The sequence below is a fragment of the Cladophialophora immunda genome, assembly GCF_000835495.1.
Source record: "Cladophialophora immunda strain CBS 83496 unplaced genomic scaffold supercont1.2, whole genome shotgun sequence".
NCBI lineage: Eukaryota > Fungi > Ascomycota > Eurotiomycetes > Chaetothyriales > Herpotrichiellaceae > Cladophialophora > Cladophialophora immunda.
The window spans coordinates 2,736,924-2,751,733 of NW_015622542.1; the positions used below are offsets into that span (position 1 = coordinate 2,736,924).

Here is a 14,810-nt window from a genome sequence, read left to right on the forward strand (position 1 = left end):
CCTTTCCTCTATGCAAGAACAAGGAGCATCGCTGCATCGGATTTGTGGACGAGTACAAGCTAGTGTAGACTCACGGCGTGCGCTTCCTTGAAACAGTCCCGTGTAATAATATATATATTCATCAAATCCCAACATTGGTCGAATTGCACAGACATACTACAGACATTTCGGAAGATTCTTCTTTCCCGTATCGTTCGGACCAAGACAATGCAATGCCTCGAGTCGAACTAAATCAGCAGAGGTTGAAATCACTGCCCTTTACTGTCAACCTATCAACTTCGTCATAGATCATCCACATCACGTCCCCGGCCATTGCCTTTTTTTCTCTCGAAGAAATAAATACCTTCTATCTCGAGCCCCTTCAGCAGACAGACGGGATAGGCACAGGCCCGACGGGCCCCTTGCTCGCCCCAATGTTAGCCTGGTGCATGGACCTGGGTCCGTATTTGAGAGGATAGTCCACCGCGGTGTGAAACATGCCGTAGTTATCCCACATGACGATGTCACCCTCCTGGACCTCGGGCAGCCAGATGTACTCGGGCCGGAGGACACGGGATTGGATGTCGTGCAGGAAGGCGCGGATGTCCTCGACCTTGTCGATGACCTTGGGCTGCTCGTCGACCGACGACCGGAGGAAGAGCTTTCGCGCAGCCAGGCCGTGGACCTGGAATGCTTTCTCACCGGTCACGGGGTTGATCCAGACGAAGGGATACTGTTTTCACTCCGAGGTCAATTCGCTGAAGGAAAGGGCAAAGCGAGCAGCGACAAGCTTGGGGGAGGAGGGGGGGGTAAACTCACTTTCTTGACGTCTTTCTCGTCGTATCCGCCGAGTTCCTCAATGGTGTGTTCCTTGCCCTCGGACTTCAGCCCCAGTCCCGTCGAGGGCGCTTTGCAGTTCTCAATCCACATGTAGGGGTACGGGGCGTACTCGACCCAGCTATGGTCGGCAAGCCGCTTTTCGTCTTCGCTGAGCATGTCGTAAAGCTGGGACGTGCTGAAGAATGCGGTCAGGCCAGGCCGTGATTTCATACTCAGTCCAGACCCGTCGTCCCATCGGATGGTCACATCCGGTCCCGAGGGGAGTTTGACTGCTCGGAGTGTGGTAAACCACGCTGGATCGCGAGCGTACAGCGGCGCGTCGATGTGCCATCTCTGAAAGCGCGTAAATCCTTCCTGGAAATCCTTCTCGTCGGGCGGATCGGCGTGGAAATCGTTCGACAGCCCTTTGACGTTGAGGTTTTTAAGTCCAAAATGATCCTCGCCTGTGCGCATTCGCCTCCGTTAGCCTGAATGGATGGATGGAATCGAACTTCGCTCTTTACCTTGATACCCTTTACCAACGAGGCGCACGTTCTCTGCTCCGGGAATACCATAGACATCACGGGCTTTGGACAGCATGCCGCCTTTCTTTTGAAACGTCTCCAGGTTGCCGTGGCTATGTACCTGAGAAGCGTCCGGGTCGAAGCGCGTGACAAGCTCCCAATGTTTCTCGGGGGTAAGGTCCTTCTGGCCCTGGACGATAATGACCTTGTGCGTCCATATTGTCTCCTTTAACCGCCTGACATCGTCATCTTGGTGCTATCAGCTGGGTGATTGCTATGACATGTCGGACCACAGTGCCTCATACCGGAAATATGGTTTAGATCTAGTCCCTCCACAGCAGCGCCGAAGTTGAACTTCTGGTCCTTGCGTTTGACGATGGGTAGAACCTGAAATGACGGCTCAGGAGTGAGGGCCGCCGGCGACATGGTGTCTCTGTTCTGCTCGTTGAGTCGGTAGGTATGATAAGATCACTGATCAACGCCACCGCAGCTTGGACTTCGACGGCGACAAGTTTATGAATCTCGTAGTCCATTGTCGACGTCCAACTGTTGTACAAGTATCAACAGGGTATGTCCGATCGTCTCGCATGAGCGGCCAATCGACATGCTGCTATTCATGGTGACTGATATCCTCGGCCGAGCTGCGCTGAGCCCATGCGAGCTGTTATCGCAGCCGCGAAGCCTCACTGGCGAGGCGGCCGAAGAGCACTTCACGTCGCATCGGCAGGTCTCGGGTTGCCGCCCGACACGATCAAGACGTGCTAGAGCCAAGTTCAGTTAGTCGACTAGATGGACCAGAATCAAGTATCTTTCAAGATTTGGGAGGGCGAGAGAGTGGATGGACGTTATCGTCTGACGAATCGCGTCGAAGGTATTGTTTATCAAGGTCGCTCTTATCAGTCGGACGTTTCGTCGACAAACCAGACCGCTGACTGCATGCAGATATCTGGAGCCTCCTGGGGACAACCCGTTATGATCACCGAGGGCTCGAGCACCATGTTGCCGGCTCACCTACAATGTCCGCTGCACCTCGGAGGAGACTGGCCTGTCGCCTCTGCACCCGGCGGAAGGTCCGGTGTGACAAGCAGATACCATGCCACAACTGCGTGAAGAGGGGGACTCCAGCAGAATGCGAGCGCGAGGATCCCGACGACATACATCTGCAGGGCACAGTATCTAGTGTTCGACACCACCCCGAAGACGCGTCTGCCGTTGGTGCTCTTCGTGCTCGTGTCGCCGAACTTGAGGCTGCCCTTCAGGAGAGAATTGCAGAGGCCAATGTGGCGCGGTCTCCAACGACACCAGCAACAGGGCAGGCCGAGGGGACACAGCTGAGGTCGTCGTCGCCGAGTCAGGGGTCAGACATTGAAGATGCAGTCACCGTCCTGGAGTTCCTGGCCTGGGGCCGCATGAAGGACCCAGACAATGCGATGCTGTCGCCGGAAGCCCTCAGAGTCTCGGAGCACGATGATGGGATTGGCATCAGCCCGGCCGAAGAGCTCGACTGCGCCCTCGACTCCGGCATCAATCTGCTTTCCTGGTTGCAGATCCTGCTCCCCTCCCGCCGCCAGGTGTACCAGCTGGTCGAGTATCACAGCAACTGTATGCTCTGGTTCCATGGCTCGTACTTCGCACCCACATTCTCCAAAGAACTGGCCTCGTTCTACGCCGACCACGAAGGCAAGTTCGACTCCAGGGGGGTCGCATTGCAATGGGTGGCATTGCTGTTCGCAATCATGGCTGGGACAATCACCTCCGCCCCAGCGCACGAGGCGAGGAAATGGGGCTTCGACGAAAGTGAAGCACGGCTTTTGTCTCAAAAATGGTACAAAGCGGTGGTCGTCGCCTTGAACGCCGCGAATTTCACCGCCCACCATTCCTTACATTCTGTTCAAGCCATCACCACGTTGACAAACACTGCGCATATGTTGGGCCATTCAAATGCCCAGTCCGTGATGTTGGCATCTGCAGTCCGTATCGCGCAAAGCCTTGGTCTGCACAGACTAGACGACGATGCTCCAGGTGGCGGCGTCGAGCTGGAAACCGGCCGTCGCGTGTGGCAGGAGCTCTGTACCCAGGACTGGTTCAGCACCGCCTTTTCCGAGTCGTACTCTATCAACCCTCTGCACTCGACCTCTCTCCCTCCTCAAAACTGTGACGATGACCTGAACGTCCTCGACGAGTCCGAGCCGACCGTGACCAGCTTTTGCAGGTTTCTGTCCAAGATCGCGGCCATCATGCCCGCGCTGCAGGATGCCATGGCTCTGTCCAATACACTTTATACCAAGCACGAGGCGGTTCTCGTCTACGACAAAAAGATGCGGTCGTTGGCCACTGGCAGGCCCCCGTTCCTCGCGAACACAGCCTTTGATACCAGTTGGCCGTGCTACATTCCATGGGCGCGTCGAGCCATTGCAATGAGCTCCGCACACAAAATCATCATGATTCACAGGTACGTCCAAGTGTCGGGAGAATAAAATGTCCCTGTCCTAGCTAAAGATGTCTGTCTAGGAAGCTGCTCGGTCTCAGCTTCACGAACCCAGTCTTCGCGTTCACGCGTCGGACATGCCTGGCCGCATCCAAAACAATCTTGAAAGAGTATCTTGCGAGCAGCCGGGACGAATCGAGCCCGATGCTCTGGACTCATCAGGCATTCGCGGTGGCAGCTTGCATAGTCATCTGCTTTGACACCCTCCACTCGCCGTACTCCGGCCAGGACGAGTCACAGCTGGTCGCCCAAACGCTCGAGCATCTGCAGCTTTGCCAGCAGAAGAGCATGATAGCCGCTCGAGGCGTGAAAGTCCTCAACGCGCTGCAAAAGCAGATAGAGAACCGGATCGAGAGTCGAAAGAGGCCAAATGACGCTCCCAGAGACAGCGCCCCAAGAAAGAGACGTCGAGGTTTCGACGCCGCGGAGTTTGCTCGATCCTTCTGCGAAGGCCAGGATCGCCCTCCGCTCCTGAATCAAGGCATATCAGAGCGCCTGACTCCTGCTGGAGAATTGGACCTCATGCAGCAGCGAGCCGAGGACGCCACCACGCAAGCGGTCGGTGTGGACGAACCACTGACTCTTCCTGCAGACTTGAATTGGCTGTGGAGTATGCCGCTCTCTGATGAAGATGGCACGCAAACATTTGACACCCTGCTATCTTTTGCAAATCAAGGTCGCGCGTTCTAGCACCAAGGCGTACTGAGTTCAAAGTTGTTTCTCGCCCAATGGGGGTCTCATTTTAATACCATGCTCTATCTTATGCTTAGCCTTTCCAGAAAAAGATGGCTCATGCTATAGGAGGGAATTTTGATCAGGACATCGCCAATTACAACGAAGGCGTGTTCATGGCTTGCACTATCCCGGAAAAGGAGGAATATCGCTCTCATTCATTCACATCCATCACTACCGAGGCTGCTACCCTGATGGGTGGTCCGATGCCGCAATATTACACTGATGCATGATCCTTGGCCCATACGACTCAGGAAACTCGGTCTTTCATGCCGTGTCAGCAAGGCGTCATAGCAAGATAGATTCTTGAGTCAACTTACGATGCTGTGCCACAATGCACGATTGTACCAAAGGACGACGTCTTGCTCCTGGTGAGGATGGGCGTATATGTTCTCGGGCGAGATTGCTGGCCGCATGATTCTGCGACAATGTTAGCCAAACACGTTTGACAACGGCTGCGAGAAATCGCCTTGGGAGAAAAGCATACTTGTGCATGAAATCCCTCACTTCTTTCAAATCATCGACAATCTTTTCTTCTCCGTCGGGGCTGCTTTTGAGGTACAACTTCACCGCTCCTTGTCCGTGCACCTGCAAGGACTTTTCACCGGTCTTCGGGTTGGTCCACACCATAGGGTAGATGCAGATCTTGCTTTCGTCGATGGGTGGGAGCTTTTCGCGTGGTAGCTCGAGGCCTTCCGTCTCCAGGATGTGTCCGAGTCGGGCGCTATGGGCGGTTGACATCCACTTGAAAGCATGTGGCGCATACTCGATCCGAGAATGAAAGGCAATATGTCTTGTCTCCTCGTCGAGAAGCTCCAGAGCTCTGGATCCGGCGACATAGGCGGTAGCTCCAGGTGGAATTTTCATCTCCGTCTCGGTGCCATCGTCCCAGCGAACTGTCACATCCGGTCCTTTCGGGGTCCTGACCGCGAGTAAGCAGCCCACCCGCGGAGGCGGGATATTGTACAAGGCTCCGTCCCAATGCCACTGGTAGAACCTGCTGGCTCCTTTCTCCCGCTCCTCTTTGGGAATGTGAGGCGGGAGATGGAATTCGTGATGATCGATGCCCTTGACTTTGAACCCCGGAGGAAACTGATAATGATCCTCGGGAACCTCGCCTCGTCCCAATATATGTACTTGCGGTTGAACAGGAAGGGCAGGTCTGCTCTGGATGCCATAGATGTTGACGCCATTGTGCGAGGTCAAGAATGGATCAGCGCCATGTGCGAAGCCTCCCGTCGTCTCGTCGGGATCGAAGTTTGCAGTCAGCAGGTACTGCTGTTGCGGTTTCAGCATCTCCGGCTGCTCTTTAAAAATCAAGACTTTGTGTCGGTGCAGGGCATCGGAGATCAATTCAAAATCCGCATCAGTGAGTTGGTTCAGATCTATTCCGTACACCTCGGCTCCGAAGTCAACTTTGCTTTCAGCCGGATGCTTAAGAGGGACTATTCGTCCATCTGTCTTTTCAGCGTGTGGGAGGGTGATATCCGATGACCTAGTTGCGACGAGCCTTGCTTTGACACCTTCCGGAGCAATGACCTCCGTGAGAGCTTCGACAACCATCGCGGCGGAGATTTGATGCTGTCGATGGTAATGGCAAGGTGGTAGTTGGCAGCAATTGCAGTTGTGAAACAGGAACGTCTTTTCAATCTTCGACTTTCGCCTCTAGGCTTGGAAGCACTAATCCCCAGCCGACCATGAGCGACTGCGCACCTTGACCTCGACCAGTCGGCCGAGCATATAGCTGGAGATGAACCCAGGAAGCGCTGGCATGAAGCTCAATCATGTGTACTAGGAGTATCGTCTTCGGCCGACGTGAGAAGTGGAGCTCGGCCGAGGCTCTGGTCCACCAACATGGGTTCATGCTGTGCAGCCTCGATGAGTCCTAGTCACAGTGAGCGAGCATACATGTGGTCCTTGGTTGCTGCTTGCTGCTCGGAACAAAAACATTGCACGACCACCAGCAACCACAAAGATGCAGCCGCATTCATCAAAAAGACATCTCACGCCTGACGGTACCGACATCCACTATATCTCATCTGGCAACCAGGGAGGCCATCTCGCAGTCTTGTTACATGGGCTAGGCGGCTCAACAGAGACATTCCGAGACTTGATTCCCTTCCTGCCGCCCGATTATCACATCATCAGCATAGATCTCGAAGGATTCGGAAAGACACCTCTCAACCAGGGAACGTCTCTCTCATTTGCCCGGTATGTCTCCGACTTACACGATCTCATCACATATATTCAGGAACATCCTTCAAACTCGGCATCAGGGACGACCAACAGTTCAGGGGACGAAGGGAGCAAAGAATCCGTTCTCCTCGTCGGTCACTCCCTCGGCGGTATCATCAGCTTGCACTATGCAGCCCAGCACCCCGCCAAAGTGGCAGGACTTTTACTTCTGGGCGCAGGCCGTTCCGTGAGAGGTATTCCGCCGGCACAGCAGCGCATGCGTGATCTTGCGAAAACAGCACGCGAAAAGGGTATGGATGAGGTCGGACAGATCGCGGTCAAGACGAATTTCCCAGCGGATCGTGTCAACGACAGCGTGCACGAACAGCAGGTTCGTGACGCTGTGTCCTCTTGCTCTGCTGAGGCATATGCAGCCACGGCAGAACTAGTTGCCAGCGACGACCACTATGACCCCGATTACAGCCTGATCAAGAGTCCGGCTGTGTTTGTGGCCGGTGACAAGGACATGATCAGCCCGCCGCAGAGGTCAAAGGATATCAGCAGCTTGGTGGGAGGGCCCTCGGAAGTTGTGGTAGTGAAAAGTGGTCATCAGATGATTCTGCAGGACATCGAGGGCGTCGCAAAGGCGCTCGACACGTTGCTTGGAATGTTATGAGTGTGAGAGACTTGTTCTCGGCGGTGTGAAGATCTGTCTGAGATATGGGCATCGAAGCTCAAGCCACAAAAGGAGGTGCGCAGGACAGTACGGGGAACCAAAAGTGTCTGTTGCGTTAATTGATTCACCGTAGCAAATGCTCTTCAAGGCCTCAATCGTCACATGTCAGAGCGCCTCTCTCATTGGTCGAGCTGCACGGCTAAACTAATACGGCGCCCCTTAAAGCAGCGGCAACATCCACGCAAGTTGACGTGGCGTGTTGACGTGTTGGCGTTGGGCTTGTGAGGCGGCGACCAAGCGCCCGCCAAGCCTGCCAAAGTCGGACTGCGAACCTCTGAGCTTTAAATCCCCAGCGCAGTCGCCTCTTCCATTCCTCCCTGCCTTCTCTGTCATTCACCATCGTACACCTCCCAGTTCCGGCATCTGTCGAGACTCACCCGCTTGTTGGTTCTCCATGCCAATATCTTCGGACGTTCCACTTCGCCCTTGGACAAGTTTCGATCTCACGCTGAGATCCTGCGCCTGAAGTGCAGTGGCGCCTTCCGTCAAGCCGCGTTTGTGCAGCTGACCGCTTGCCCAAGTCTGTGGTGAAGGCTGTAGCAACCATCACCTAAAACAACTTCGCACGAGCCAGAAGACTGGCTGTTCGACAGTCTCCTGTTCTTTTCCCAACTGATTGCTATCTGTTAGAGACCTCGCGCCCCCTTTTCTCCTATGTTACGAGCCCAATTGTTCGGTTTTCCCCCTTGTAGGTTGAGAGATTGAGATGGCAAGAGTCAAGCAGAAGGTGGCCAAGAAGGGTGCTGCAGGTGCCTCAACCCGGGGCAGCCAGGTAGCCAAGCAGAAGAGACACAAAATCGCTATTGGAGGGGATCCCCAAGAGAGGAAACTGCCCACAGTGGTAAGAGCAAAATCAGCTTGTCGAGGCCGTATTACCAGTGCTTATGACCCGAATAAGATCTCATTCCAAGAGCGTCCCCCGCCTGGATATACGTTCATTCCCGCCGGAAACCCCGAGCTCACCAGCGCGTTGAAAGAGTTTGCTCGCCGTGGTGACCACAAGATCTACGCCGTGACGGTAAGCCCCTTCCATTTCATAATGTACACGCGTGTTTCTCTGACGTCCAAGATCACTCCGCATGCTGCGCGCCATGAGTTGTCGCGGGAAGTACATCGTGTCGGCTTCCATTTTCCTACAGGGGTTGTCGACCAAGTTTGTGCCCACTACGGTATCCGCCTAAACAGCGAAGGAAAGGTCGTTGACGAGTCGAATGACGAGTCCTTTTTCAGCAAAGTGTATCGCAACACAGACGGTCAACGTCCGGTGGAAGAGAAGGATCAGATCACCATCAACACTGATGCTAAACAGACCATCAAAGATTTGTTCCCCAACATCCCCAATAATGACTTGTACCAGATCATTAAGACGGCGTTTCAACTGGGCGATCGCAGGGTCGGTACTGCAAACGAACTACCACTTGTTCGAAGAGCCCAGCTGTCGGTGGTTGCCCACATCCGCCACAACTACACCCAATATGACAAGTTGTTGAGACAAATGCCATACAACGAGGCGCGCCATATGGTGGAAAAAGAGACTCTCATCAAGCTAGTTGAGTGGCGTGGCGGTGAAGACACCACTCTTGAAAGCGCCACGGGTGCCGCAGATGATCTCCTTAAAGAGGTTATTGTCATCTCTGACGAGGACGCATCGGAGAGTGATTCGGACAGTGTTGAACCCTTAGGCCAAGACCGTGTTCAGGTTGAAGAACTCCCGAGCAATTCCTATGGTCCTGCCCCTGGTCGACCTATTTCCCCTTTGCCGCAACTTCCGCCTGAACGAATGCTGGGCTATCCACCTGCGGTTCGCAGCTACAGACCCTCCAACGCTGAAATTGCCCGACGAAATCAAAGCAGATATGCTATCTGGGAACAAGCTAAGCGGGATTATCGCTCGAGCATCGCTCAGAGACCAGTCACGGTTCTGGAGAGGATCTACGAGCCTGAACCGCCCCCCGCCCCACGCGTTCTTGTCCCTCTTGACCCTCCAGTCCACTCACCTGCCCAGATATTTCACACTCAAGCGCCTCCAACGAGCATAGCAAGAGCCGATTACGAGGTGAGCGGGATTCCATCAAGACTTTCTAAACATTGTCTCTCGACAGGCGGACATTATACGGTATTGACTGACCACCTCCACAGCCACCGATTAGAAGTCGCCAACCAAGCCCACCGACGTACATCCGAGACGCGAATGGCATTTTGTATGAACGGATCGACACTAGGCTCCGTGCAAACCAGGCAGACACGCCACAACACTATCACAAACAACCTGCACCGGCATTGAGCGGACCGCAAATTAGAACGCGACCTTCTTCACCCCAAGACTTCTCCCGTCGGGAATCGCGAAACAACGCAGATTTTGACAGAGGTGATGGTACGATCCTACCATCGATCGAAGGACCTGACGGTTCATATATGTCTCCTCGCTTACGTCGAAATCCGTTTGAAGCACATTCCGAGCCTCGTGACACTAACCCAGGGCGGGAAGACGGACGCAACGTGAGGAATGCTGCCTATATTGACTTGACGCATAGCTCGAGCCAAACACCTAAGAGACGTCGATTGGACGAAATGCAACCAGTCCAAGAACGCCGCGTGACCAGAAGAGAGTCTCCCGGCAGGCCCATTGAACATCACTATATGCCACCTCAGCCGGTTGCTGCCGTTGCTGAAAATCGCATAGCGGATTATGGTGAGCCGCGATCCAGCCCACGTCTACAACCGGCAATTTCTGCCAGGGAGACCGCTTATGCTGATCGTCAACCCCTCTACGATGCTTATGATTCTCTGCATTCTGTTGTACGTCGCTATGAACCCATATCTGCTACTCATGAGCTTCGTGAGACGACGACGGCGCAGCGTCGTTATCACTCGCAAACCTTCGTGGCCACTAGCCACAATGAGGTTGAGTCGATCCGTCCCACTCGAGATCTGGGAAAGCAACCGTTGCTTCCACTAGGTCATGCCTACGAGCCGATTGGCGAGTCTCGCGCATATGACAGCAGGATTGCTAGGGAGCAGGAGAGGCTCGCCCGTGAACAATACGTGCAACCGATTATGCAAGAGTCTCGTGTACGGTACATTTATCCAGATGGATCCAATGGCCGTGAAACTCTACAATCTTTACCTCCACAGCGCCTGCCTGAGTATGATCGACCAACAGCTCCTCTCCATTCCTATGCACGCTGAGGGTGGACAAATTCAAGCACTATCTGTTCGGAGACGTTACCAAGGGACATACATCGCAAAGACACCGGGACGACGGTAAGATCCAAAGGCAGAACTTTGCTTGAACATGTATTCCATATTTTCCACTAACAGTGCTGATCCTTGGTCCAGGTACTGTTGCAATGCGCCGTTAAGCAAGCAGCGTGCTCAACGTCTGCACACACTCGCCCTCTTGTAGATGCATCTCTACTCAGTCACGACTACTTCGCTGCTTCACCATCAGTGTCAAAAGTATTGTTTCCTCTTCATACGATTTGCGCATCAAAATGGGTGGGTACCATCTGCATGTTTCTAAGTCGGCGACGGAGTTCTGTGTCAACTTTCGACTGGAGACTGCCAATGAATCACGACAGAATACTATCAGCTTCTCTTTGTAATGTTACGCTTGATCAAGATACCCACATATTTCGGTCACACTGGATCATGGTCGGAGGCATTCAGAATGGTGTTCGGGCCGGATCATTGCTCTGGCTTCTTGTCTACATCTGTGGGATAATGAGGGATACTTGCCTTGGCGCTTTATCCTTCCGAGGTTCAATCTATGTTGAGTCGTGGATGGGGACGTTGTCAAACTGCAGAAGACAATCAGATAGGACTCGATGTAAGCGAGACCCAATGTGAAAAACTTCAAAGTTCACGCTCTTGTTGGTAATTTGTTCTATTTCTGCGCTTCCAAAAGGTCAAATGTAATTCCCACACCTGGCCGCATTTCAGTACAGGTGACTGGTCGAAATATTCACATCGTGCTCCTGAGCCGCACTGTGGCGTACGATGATCGGCCATGCTTGCTCGACATCTTCTTCCCGGTCACTGGCTTTCTTTGAATCGTCTCGCTCGTATGAAATCCACCCACCAGCGCAGACCGGGTCGTGTATGTAGTAACCCAAATAACGCAGCCATGCGCCTTGCCGCCCTCCAAGATCTTAAACGGACATGGTGACGCCGTCGGCCTCGCCCGAGTTTACGGCTTTGCCGGTTTTCTTGATCTTTTCGAGCACCGTCTCGTATGAGACCGAGTCTTCTGTGGTCACGTCTGCGGTCTGCGTGTCCAGCGACACCTTGTAGTCCTTGACGCCTGTAGGACACATATACGTCAGCCAATTGCCCACTTTTTCTCTCTAGGAAGCGAAGGGAATGTGGAGAGATTGGACCAAGTCGGTAGAAGGGAGGAGGTGAAGGCCGCAAGTTACAGGTCGAGGATCACGACCGCCCAGACCCCGCGCCCTCGTCACAGCAGCAACACAGGCGAGCTTGGGCAGTCTAGAGAGGGGAATAGTGAATTTGGAGTGCTTCTATGCTTACCATCGAGTTTCTTGAGGACGCGCTCGACGGCGCCGGAGCAGCCCCCGCAGGTCATTGTCACGTTGAACTTGTAGTGGTGTTCGGCCATTGCGTCTTTGGAGGTGGGAGGATGGAGGGATTCAGTCGCGAGAGTAACAGTGACTTTCGTGGGGCCGAGAGATGTACGTGAGTTCGTGTATGTGGGTGTATATGTGGGAGAGGAAATTGTTCCGCAGGATGGGATGGGTGCTGTACTATATATGCACAGTAGTTGTGGTTGTTTAGTATTTGTCTTGTGAGGGGCGAGGCCGAGACGGTCGATCTGGGGGGGTGGTGAGGCTGAGGTATTTGTGCGCAGCTGCGAACTATCGATATCAATATCTCGGTAGTTAGGCAGGGTATGAACTCGGGAAACGCGCAGCACTCCTCCGTCACAGGAATAACACTATCAAGGTTCAGACAAAGGGAGAAACAAACAAACAGCAGGGAAGTGTTTTATGCCTGTATCACGCGAAACGTGCTCGAGGTTTGGTCAATTAGTAAACTTGCTCAATGCATCGCGCAATGGGATTTTGCTTGTAATTAGCGACCGCAATTCCCTGGGGGCGGTGAAGGGAAGGGAAGGGAGGGGGAGGAGGGTGGTGAGCACCTTGTGCCCCTGGCGCTGAGGTTTCGGGGGGGGGGAACGGGGAGCTGGCACGACTGGCTAGGGGGCGTGCAAAGGGGGTGGTTTTGGGGAGGTATTGGTAAGCAAGGGCTTCCTAGCTGAAGAGGTGTCCCTGCACCACTGAAGTCTAAGCCCACCAGCCGGGCCTGGATTCTATCTTTAGGTGTCTCGGTGCCTTAGTAGGTGCCCCTCTAGGTGGTCTTCGGGCAGCGAAGCATTTCCTTTGGGGGAACTTGACGTTTTGGGGGGAAGGGATTGCGTGACCGCCCTGCCGCCCAAGGGAGAATCAACCAAACTGGACAAAGCAGACAAACTGCACAAACTGGGTAAACTACACAAAGTCGCCAACCCCAGACTGGAACAAATACTCCACTCTATCATGCATGTCTCGGCGAGACTCCGTACCAAGTACTCTCATGCTAATATACTCCGTACCATGTCAGCCCCCATCCTCGTCCATCAACAACAGACTCGACATACATACCTTGCTATATCCGGATGGCTTCCCTCATTTGTTCCCCTGGTAACCTGGTCACGAATGGATGTTACCACGCCCAGTTTTTTGACGGCTGCCTGCTGGAAGTATTAACTTATTAGTAGTTCGTTCTATCCGACTTTCTGTGATGCATACGAATGTTCAGTAGAGAGCCCTGAAAGTAAACCACTTGACCTGCTTACCGAAGGAAACTCAGAATATACAGTCAATATGGCCTTCTTGTCCAAAATGGGTGTCATCGCCACGACAATTATGCTGAGCGCAATTACCCCCTCAACCGCGGTGGCGGTCCCTTCGACAGCTACCACCAGCGGCAGCTACACCCTTTGCCAGTTCTACTCGAGCATCCCGGGCCTTTCCTCGACGCAAGCGACCTCAATGACGCTGCCTCTCTGCCCTTCCAGCCTGCTGACCTTCTCGTACACGATCCCTCCAGAGACGACCACGGGCCCTGCGACCACGGCGCCTACTGATACACCCTGGCCGTCTCCCAGCACCACCACCACCACCACCGCCATCGCCAGCTCGTTGACTCTGTGCCAATTCTACTCCAGCATCTCCGGCCTCCCTTCACAGCCCACGGCCCCGGTCTCGAGCATGACCTTGCCGTCCTGCCCCGCGAGTCTGCAGGATATCACATACTCGTACCAGGCGCCCCTGGCAACCGACCACGTCTCTGCCACTGCCACCGCAGCGTCTGCCACGTCCGCCACACCTGCGACCAGCACGGGCGCTGCTGCGGTTGCTGCGTCTAGCTTCACCGGCGCGGCTGCTCCCAGACCGGATTTGGATCGAATGGTCATTGGTGGTGTTGGTGGGATCCTGGCGGGAGCCGTTGGGATGATGCTGTGATGATAATGTCAATGTACTCTGCGCCCTTGGAGGGGGAGGCAGGCAGGGCACCACCTTGACAGACTCGCCGGCAACGACTTGACGGTACTGTGGTGTTGACCACAACCTATCCGACCGACTGGTCACTCCATAGCAAACCTTGGTGTCGGGACAGAGCTCTATTAGTGCACATGTTTGTGCCTGCCGCACTTTCTGGCAGAAGCTGTAGACACACATTTGTATGAAGCTATATGAATAAGATGTACTTTGCTCCATGTCCACATACAATGAGTCCAGTCTTTGCGACACGAGGGGTTAAACCCCGCAATCTGGGAGCCTGGTAGATAGAACACCGCCCGAAGCAAAACAGTTCGATGGAACCGACGGCTTGGATATACAGGGCGACACGTCCAACCTGGTAGCCACATCTTCCTGCTCCAGCTCCTAATCCAACTCCAACTCCGACACCGTCACCGTCACCGTCACCGATATAGCAGTGGAAGAGCTACCTAGGTATGTGGGCAAGTGGCACCGGGTTAGGCAGGATATAGCACAGCCATGGCAACACAGAGCAATTCACAACTTTGGTAATGCAACACAAAGCAAAGCGGTGCAATGGGACTGGTGCGCTGTCGAGGGACGGACGGACGGGCTTGATGTCGCCGGCAATAGATAAACAATCAACTAGACTTGTCTTGCCTTCGATCAGGGGATATCTGATCGGCTTCGTAACTGGTGGTGAACAGGTGAGGCAGAATTCAATACGCTTCCTTTTTGTCCTGTTCATAACACAGAATGATCTCGTCTTCCTTCTTCCTTTAAGAGCGATCTGTCTTCCTTCTTCCTTCCTTTCC

At 54.0% G+C, this 14,810-nt stretch overlaps 7 protein-coding genes across 8 annotated transcripts; 4 read left to right on the forward strand and 3 right to left on the reverse strand.

The window, feature by feature from the left end:
* Positions 1 to 231: 231 nt before the first annotated feature.
* PV07_03244 (uncharacterized protein) lies at positions 232 to 2,011 on the reverse strand. Its single transcript, XM_016389931.1, has 4 exons — positions 1,628 to 2,011; positions 1,323 to 1,571; positions 799 to 1,262; positions 232 to 712 (listed from the first exon to the last, which is right to left on the reverse strand). Exons 1-4 carry the CDS (start codon positions 1,746 to 1,748, stop codon positions 362 to 364), a joined length of 1,185 nt encoding a protein of 394 aa, XP_016251833.1. The 5' UTR covers positions 1,749 to 2,011; the 3' UTR covers positions 232 to 361.
* A 327-nt stretch (positions 2,012 to 2,338) lies between these two features.
* On the forward strand, positions 2,339 to 5,013 carry PV07_03245 (uncharacterized protein; the record flags this gene model as incomplete). The annotated part of the gene is made up of 2 exons (XM_016389932.1): positions 2,339 to 3,774; positions 3,834 to 5,013. The coding sequence occupies 2 exons, from the start codon at positions 2,339 to 2,341 to the stop codon at positions 4,498 to 4,500; spliced, it is 2,103 nt and encodes a 700-aa protein (XP_016251834.1). The 3' UTR covers positions 4,501 to 5,013.
* On the reverse strand, positions 4,525 to 7,410 carry PV07_03246 (uncharacterized protein). Its single transcript, XM_016389933.1, has 4 exons — positions 6,771 to 7,410; positions 5,030 to 6,664; positions 4,863 to 4,962; positions 4,525 to 4,806 (listed from the first exon to the last, which is right to left on the reverse strand). The coding sequence occupies exons 2-4, from the start codon at positions 6,103 to 6,105 to the stop codon at positions 4,729 to 4,731; spliced, it is 1,254 nt and encodes a 417-aa protein (XP_016251835.1). The 5' UTR covers positions 6,106 to 6,664; positions 6,771 to 7,410; the 3' UTR covers positions 4,525 to 4,728.
* Positions 6,518 to 7,393, forward strand: PV07_03247 (uncharacterized protein; the record flags this gene model as incomplete). The annotated part of the gene is made up of 1 exon (XM_016389934.1): positions 6,518 to 7,393. The coding sequence occupies one exon, from the start codon at positions 6,518 to 6,520 to the stop codon at positions 7,391 to 7,393; it is 876 nt and encodes a 291-aa protein (XP_016251836.1).
* Positions 7,411 to 7,777: 367 nt separating the features above from the next.
* On the forward strand, positions 7,778 to 11,318 carry PV07_03248. 2 transcript variants are annotated; one of them, XM_016389936.1, is made up of 5 exons: positions 7,778 to 8,294; positions 8,352 to 8,471; positions 8,523 to 9,509; positions 9,593 to 10,717; positions 10,793 to 11,318. In XM_016389936.1, the coding sequence occupies exons 1-4, from the start codon at positions 8,160 to 8,162 to the stop codon at positions 10,640 to 10,642; spliced, it is 2,292 nt and encodes a 763-aa protein (XP_016251838.1). In that variant the 5' UTR covers positions 7,778 to 8,159; the 3' UTR covers positions 10,643 to 10,717; positions 10,793 to 11,318. The 2 variants fall into 2 exon arrangements, with proteins under 2 accessions (XP_016251838.1, XP_016251837.1); XM_016389935.1 differs by having other exon boundaries at positions 9,593 to 11,318.
* PV07_03249 (uncharacterized protein) lies at positions 11,146 to 12,545 on the reverse strand. Its single transcript, XM_016389937.1, has 2 exons — positions 11,984 to 12,545; positions 11,146 to 11,756 (listed from the first exon to the last, which is right to left on the reverse strand). The coding sequence occupies exons 1-2, from the start codon at positions 12,069 to 12,071 to the stop codon at positions 11,605 to 11,607; spliced, it is 240 nt and encodes a 79-aa protein (XP_016251839.1). The 5' UTR covers positions 12,072 to 12,545; the 3' UTR covers positions 11,146 to 11,604.
* Positions 12,546 to 13,080: 535 nt separating this feature from the next.
* On the forward strand, positions 13,081 to 14,337 carry PV07_03250 (uncharacterized protein). The gene has a single exon (XM_016389938.1). It carries the CDS (start codon positions 13,336 to 13,338, stop codon positions 13,975 to 13,977), a length of 642 nt encoding a protein of 213 aa, XP_016251840.1. The 5' UTR covers positions 13,081 to 13,335; the 3' UTR covers positions 13,978 to 14,337.
* Positions 14,338 to 14,810: the final 473 nt, after the last annotated feature.

Excerpts from the sequence above, each read along its gene's own strand:
- PV07_03249 (XM_016389937.1), bottom strand. The coding sequence starts at position 12,071 with ATGGCCGAACACCACTACAAGTTCAACGTGACAATGACCTGCGGGGGC. Across the intron at positions 11,757-11,983 it reads CGTCCTCAAGAAACTCGATG|GCGTCAAGGACTACAAGGTG; the intron begins GTAAGCATAGAA and ends TGTGTCCTACAG.
- PV07_03250 (XM_016389938.1), top strand. The coding sequence starts at position 13,336 with ATGGCCTTCTTGTCCAAAATGGGTGTCATCGCCACGACAATTATGCTG.
- PV07_03248 (XM_016389935.1), top strand. The coding sequence starts at position 8,160 with ATGGCAAGAGTCAAGCAGAAGGTGGCCAAGAAGGGTGCTGCAGGTGCC. Across the intron at positions 8,472-8,522 it reads ACAAGATCTACGCCGTGACG|ATCACTCCGCATGCTGCGCG; the intron begins GTAAGCCCCTTC and ends CTGACGTCCAAG. Across the intron at positions 9,510-9,592 it reads TAGCAAGAGCCGATTACGAG|CCACCGATTAGAAGTCGCCA; the intron begins GTGAGCGGGATT and ends CCACCTCCACAG.
- PV07_03244 (XM_016389931.1), bottom strand. The coding sequence starts at position 1,748 with ATGTCGCCGGCGGCCCTCACTCCTGAGCCGTCATTTCAGGTTCTACCC. Across the intron at positions 1,263-1,322 it reads CGTTGGTAAAGGGTATCAAG|GCGAGGATCATTTTGGACTT; the intron begins GTAAAGAGCGAA and ends GAATGCGCACAG. Across the intron at positions 713-798 it reads ACGAGAAAGACGTCAAGAAA|TATCCCTTCGTCTGGATCAA; the intron begins GTGAGTTTACCC and ends GAGTGAAAACAG.
- PV07_03246 (XM_016389933.1), bottom strand. The coding sequence starts at position 6,105 with ATGGTTGTCGAAGCTCTCACGGAGGTCATTGCTCCGGAAGGTGTCAAA. Across the intron at positions 4,963-5,029 it reads GTGAGGGATTTCATGCACAA|AATCATGCGGCCAGCAATCT; the intron begins GTATGCTTTTCT and ends ACATTGTCGCAG. Across the intron at positions 4,807-4,862 it reads GTGCATTGTGGCACAGCATC|ACCGAGTTTCCTGAGTCGTA; the intron begins GTAAGTTGACTC and ends ACGGCATGAAAG.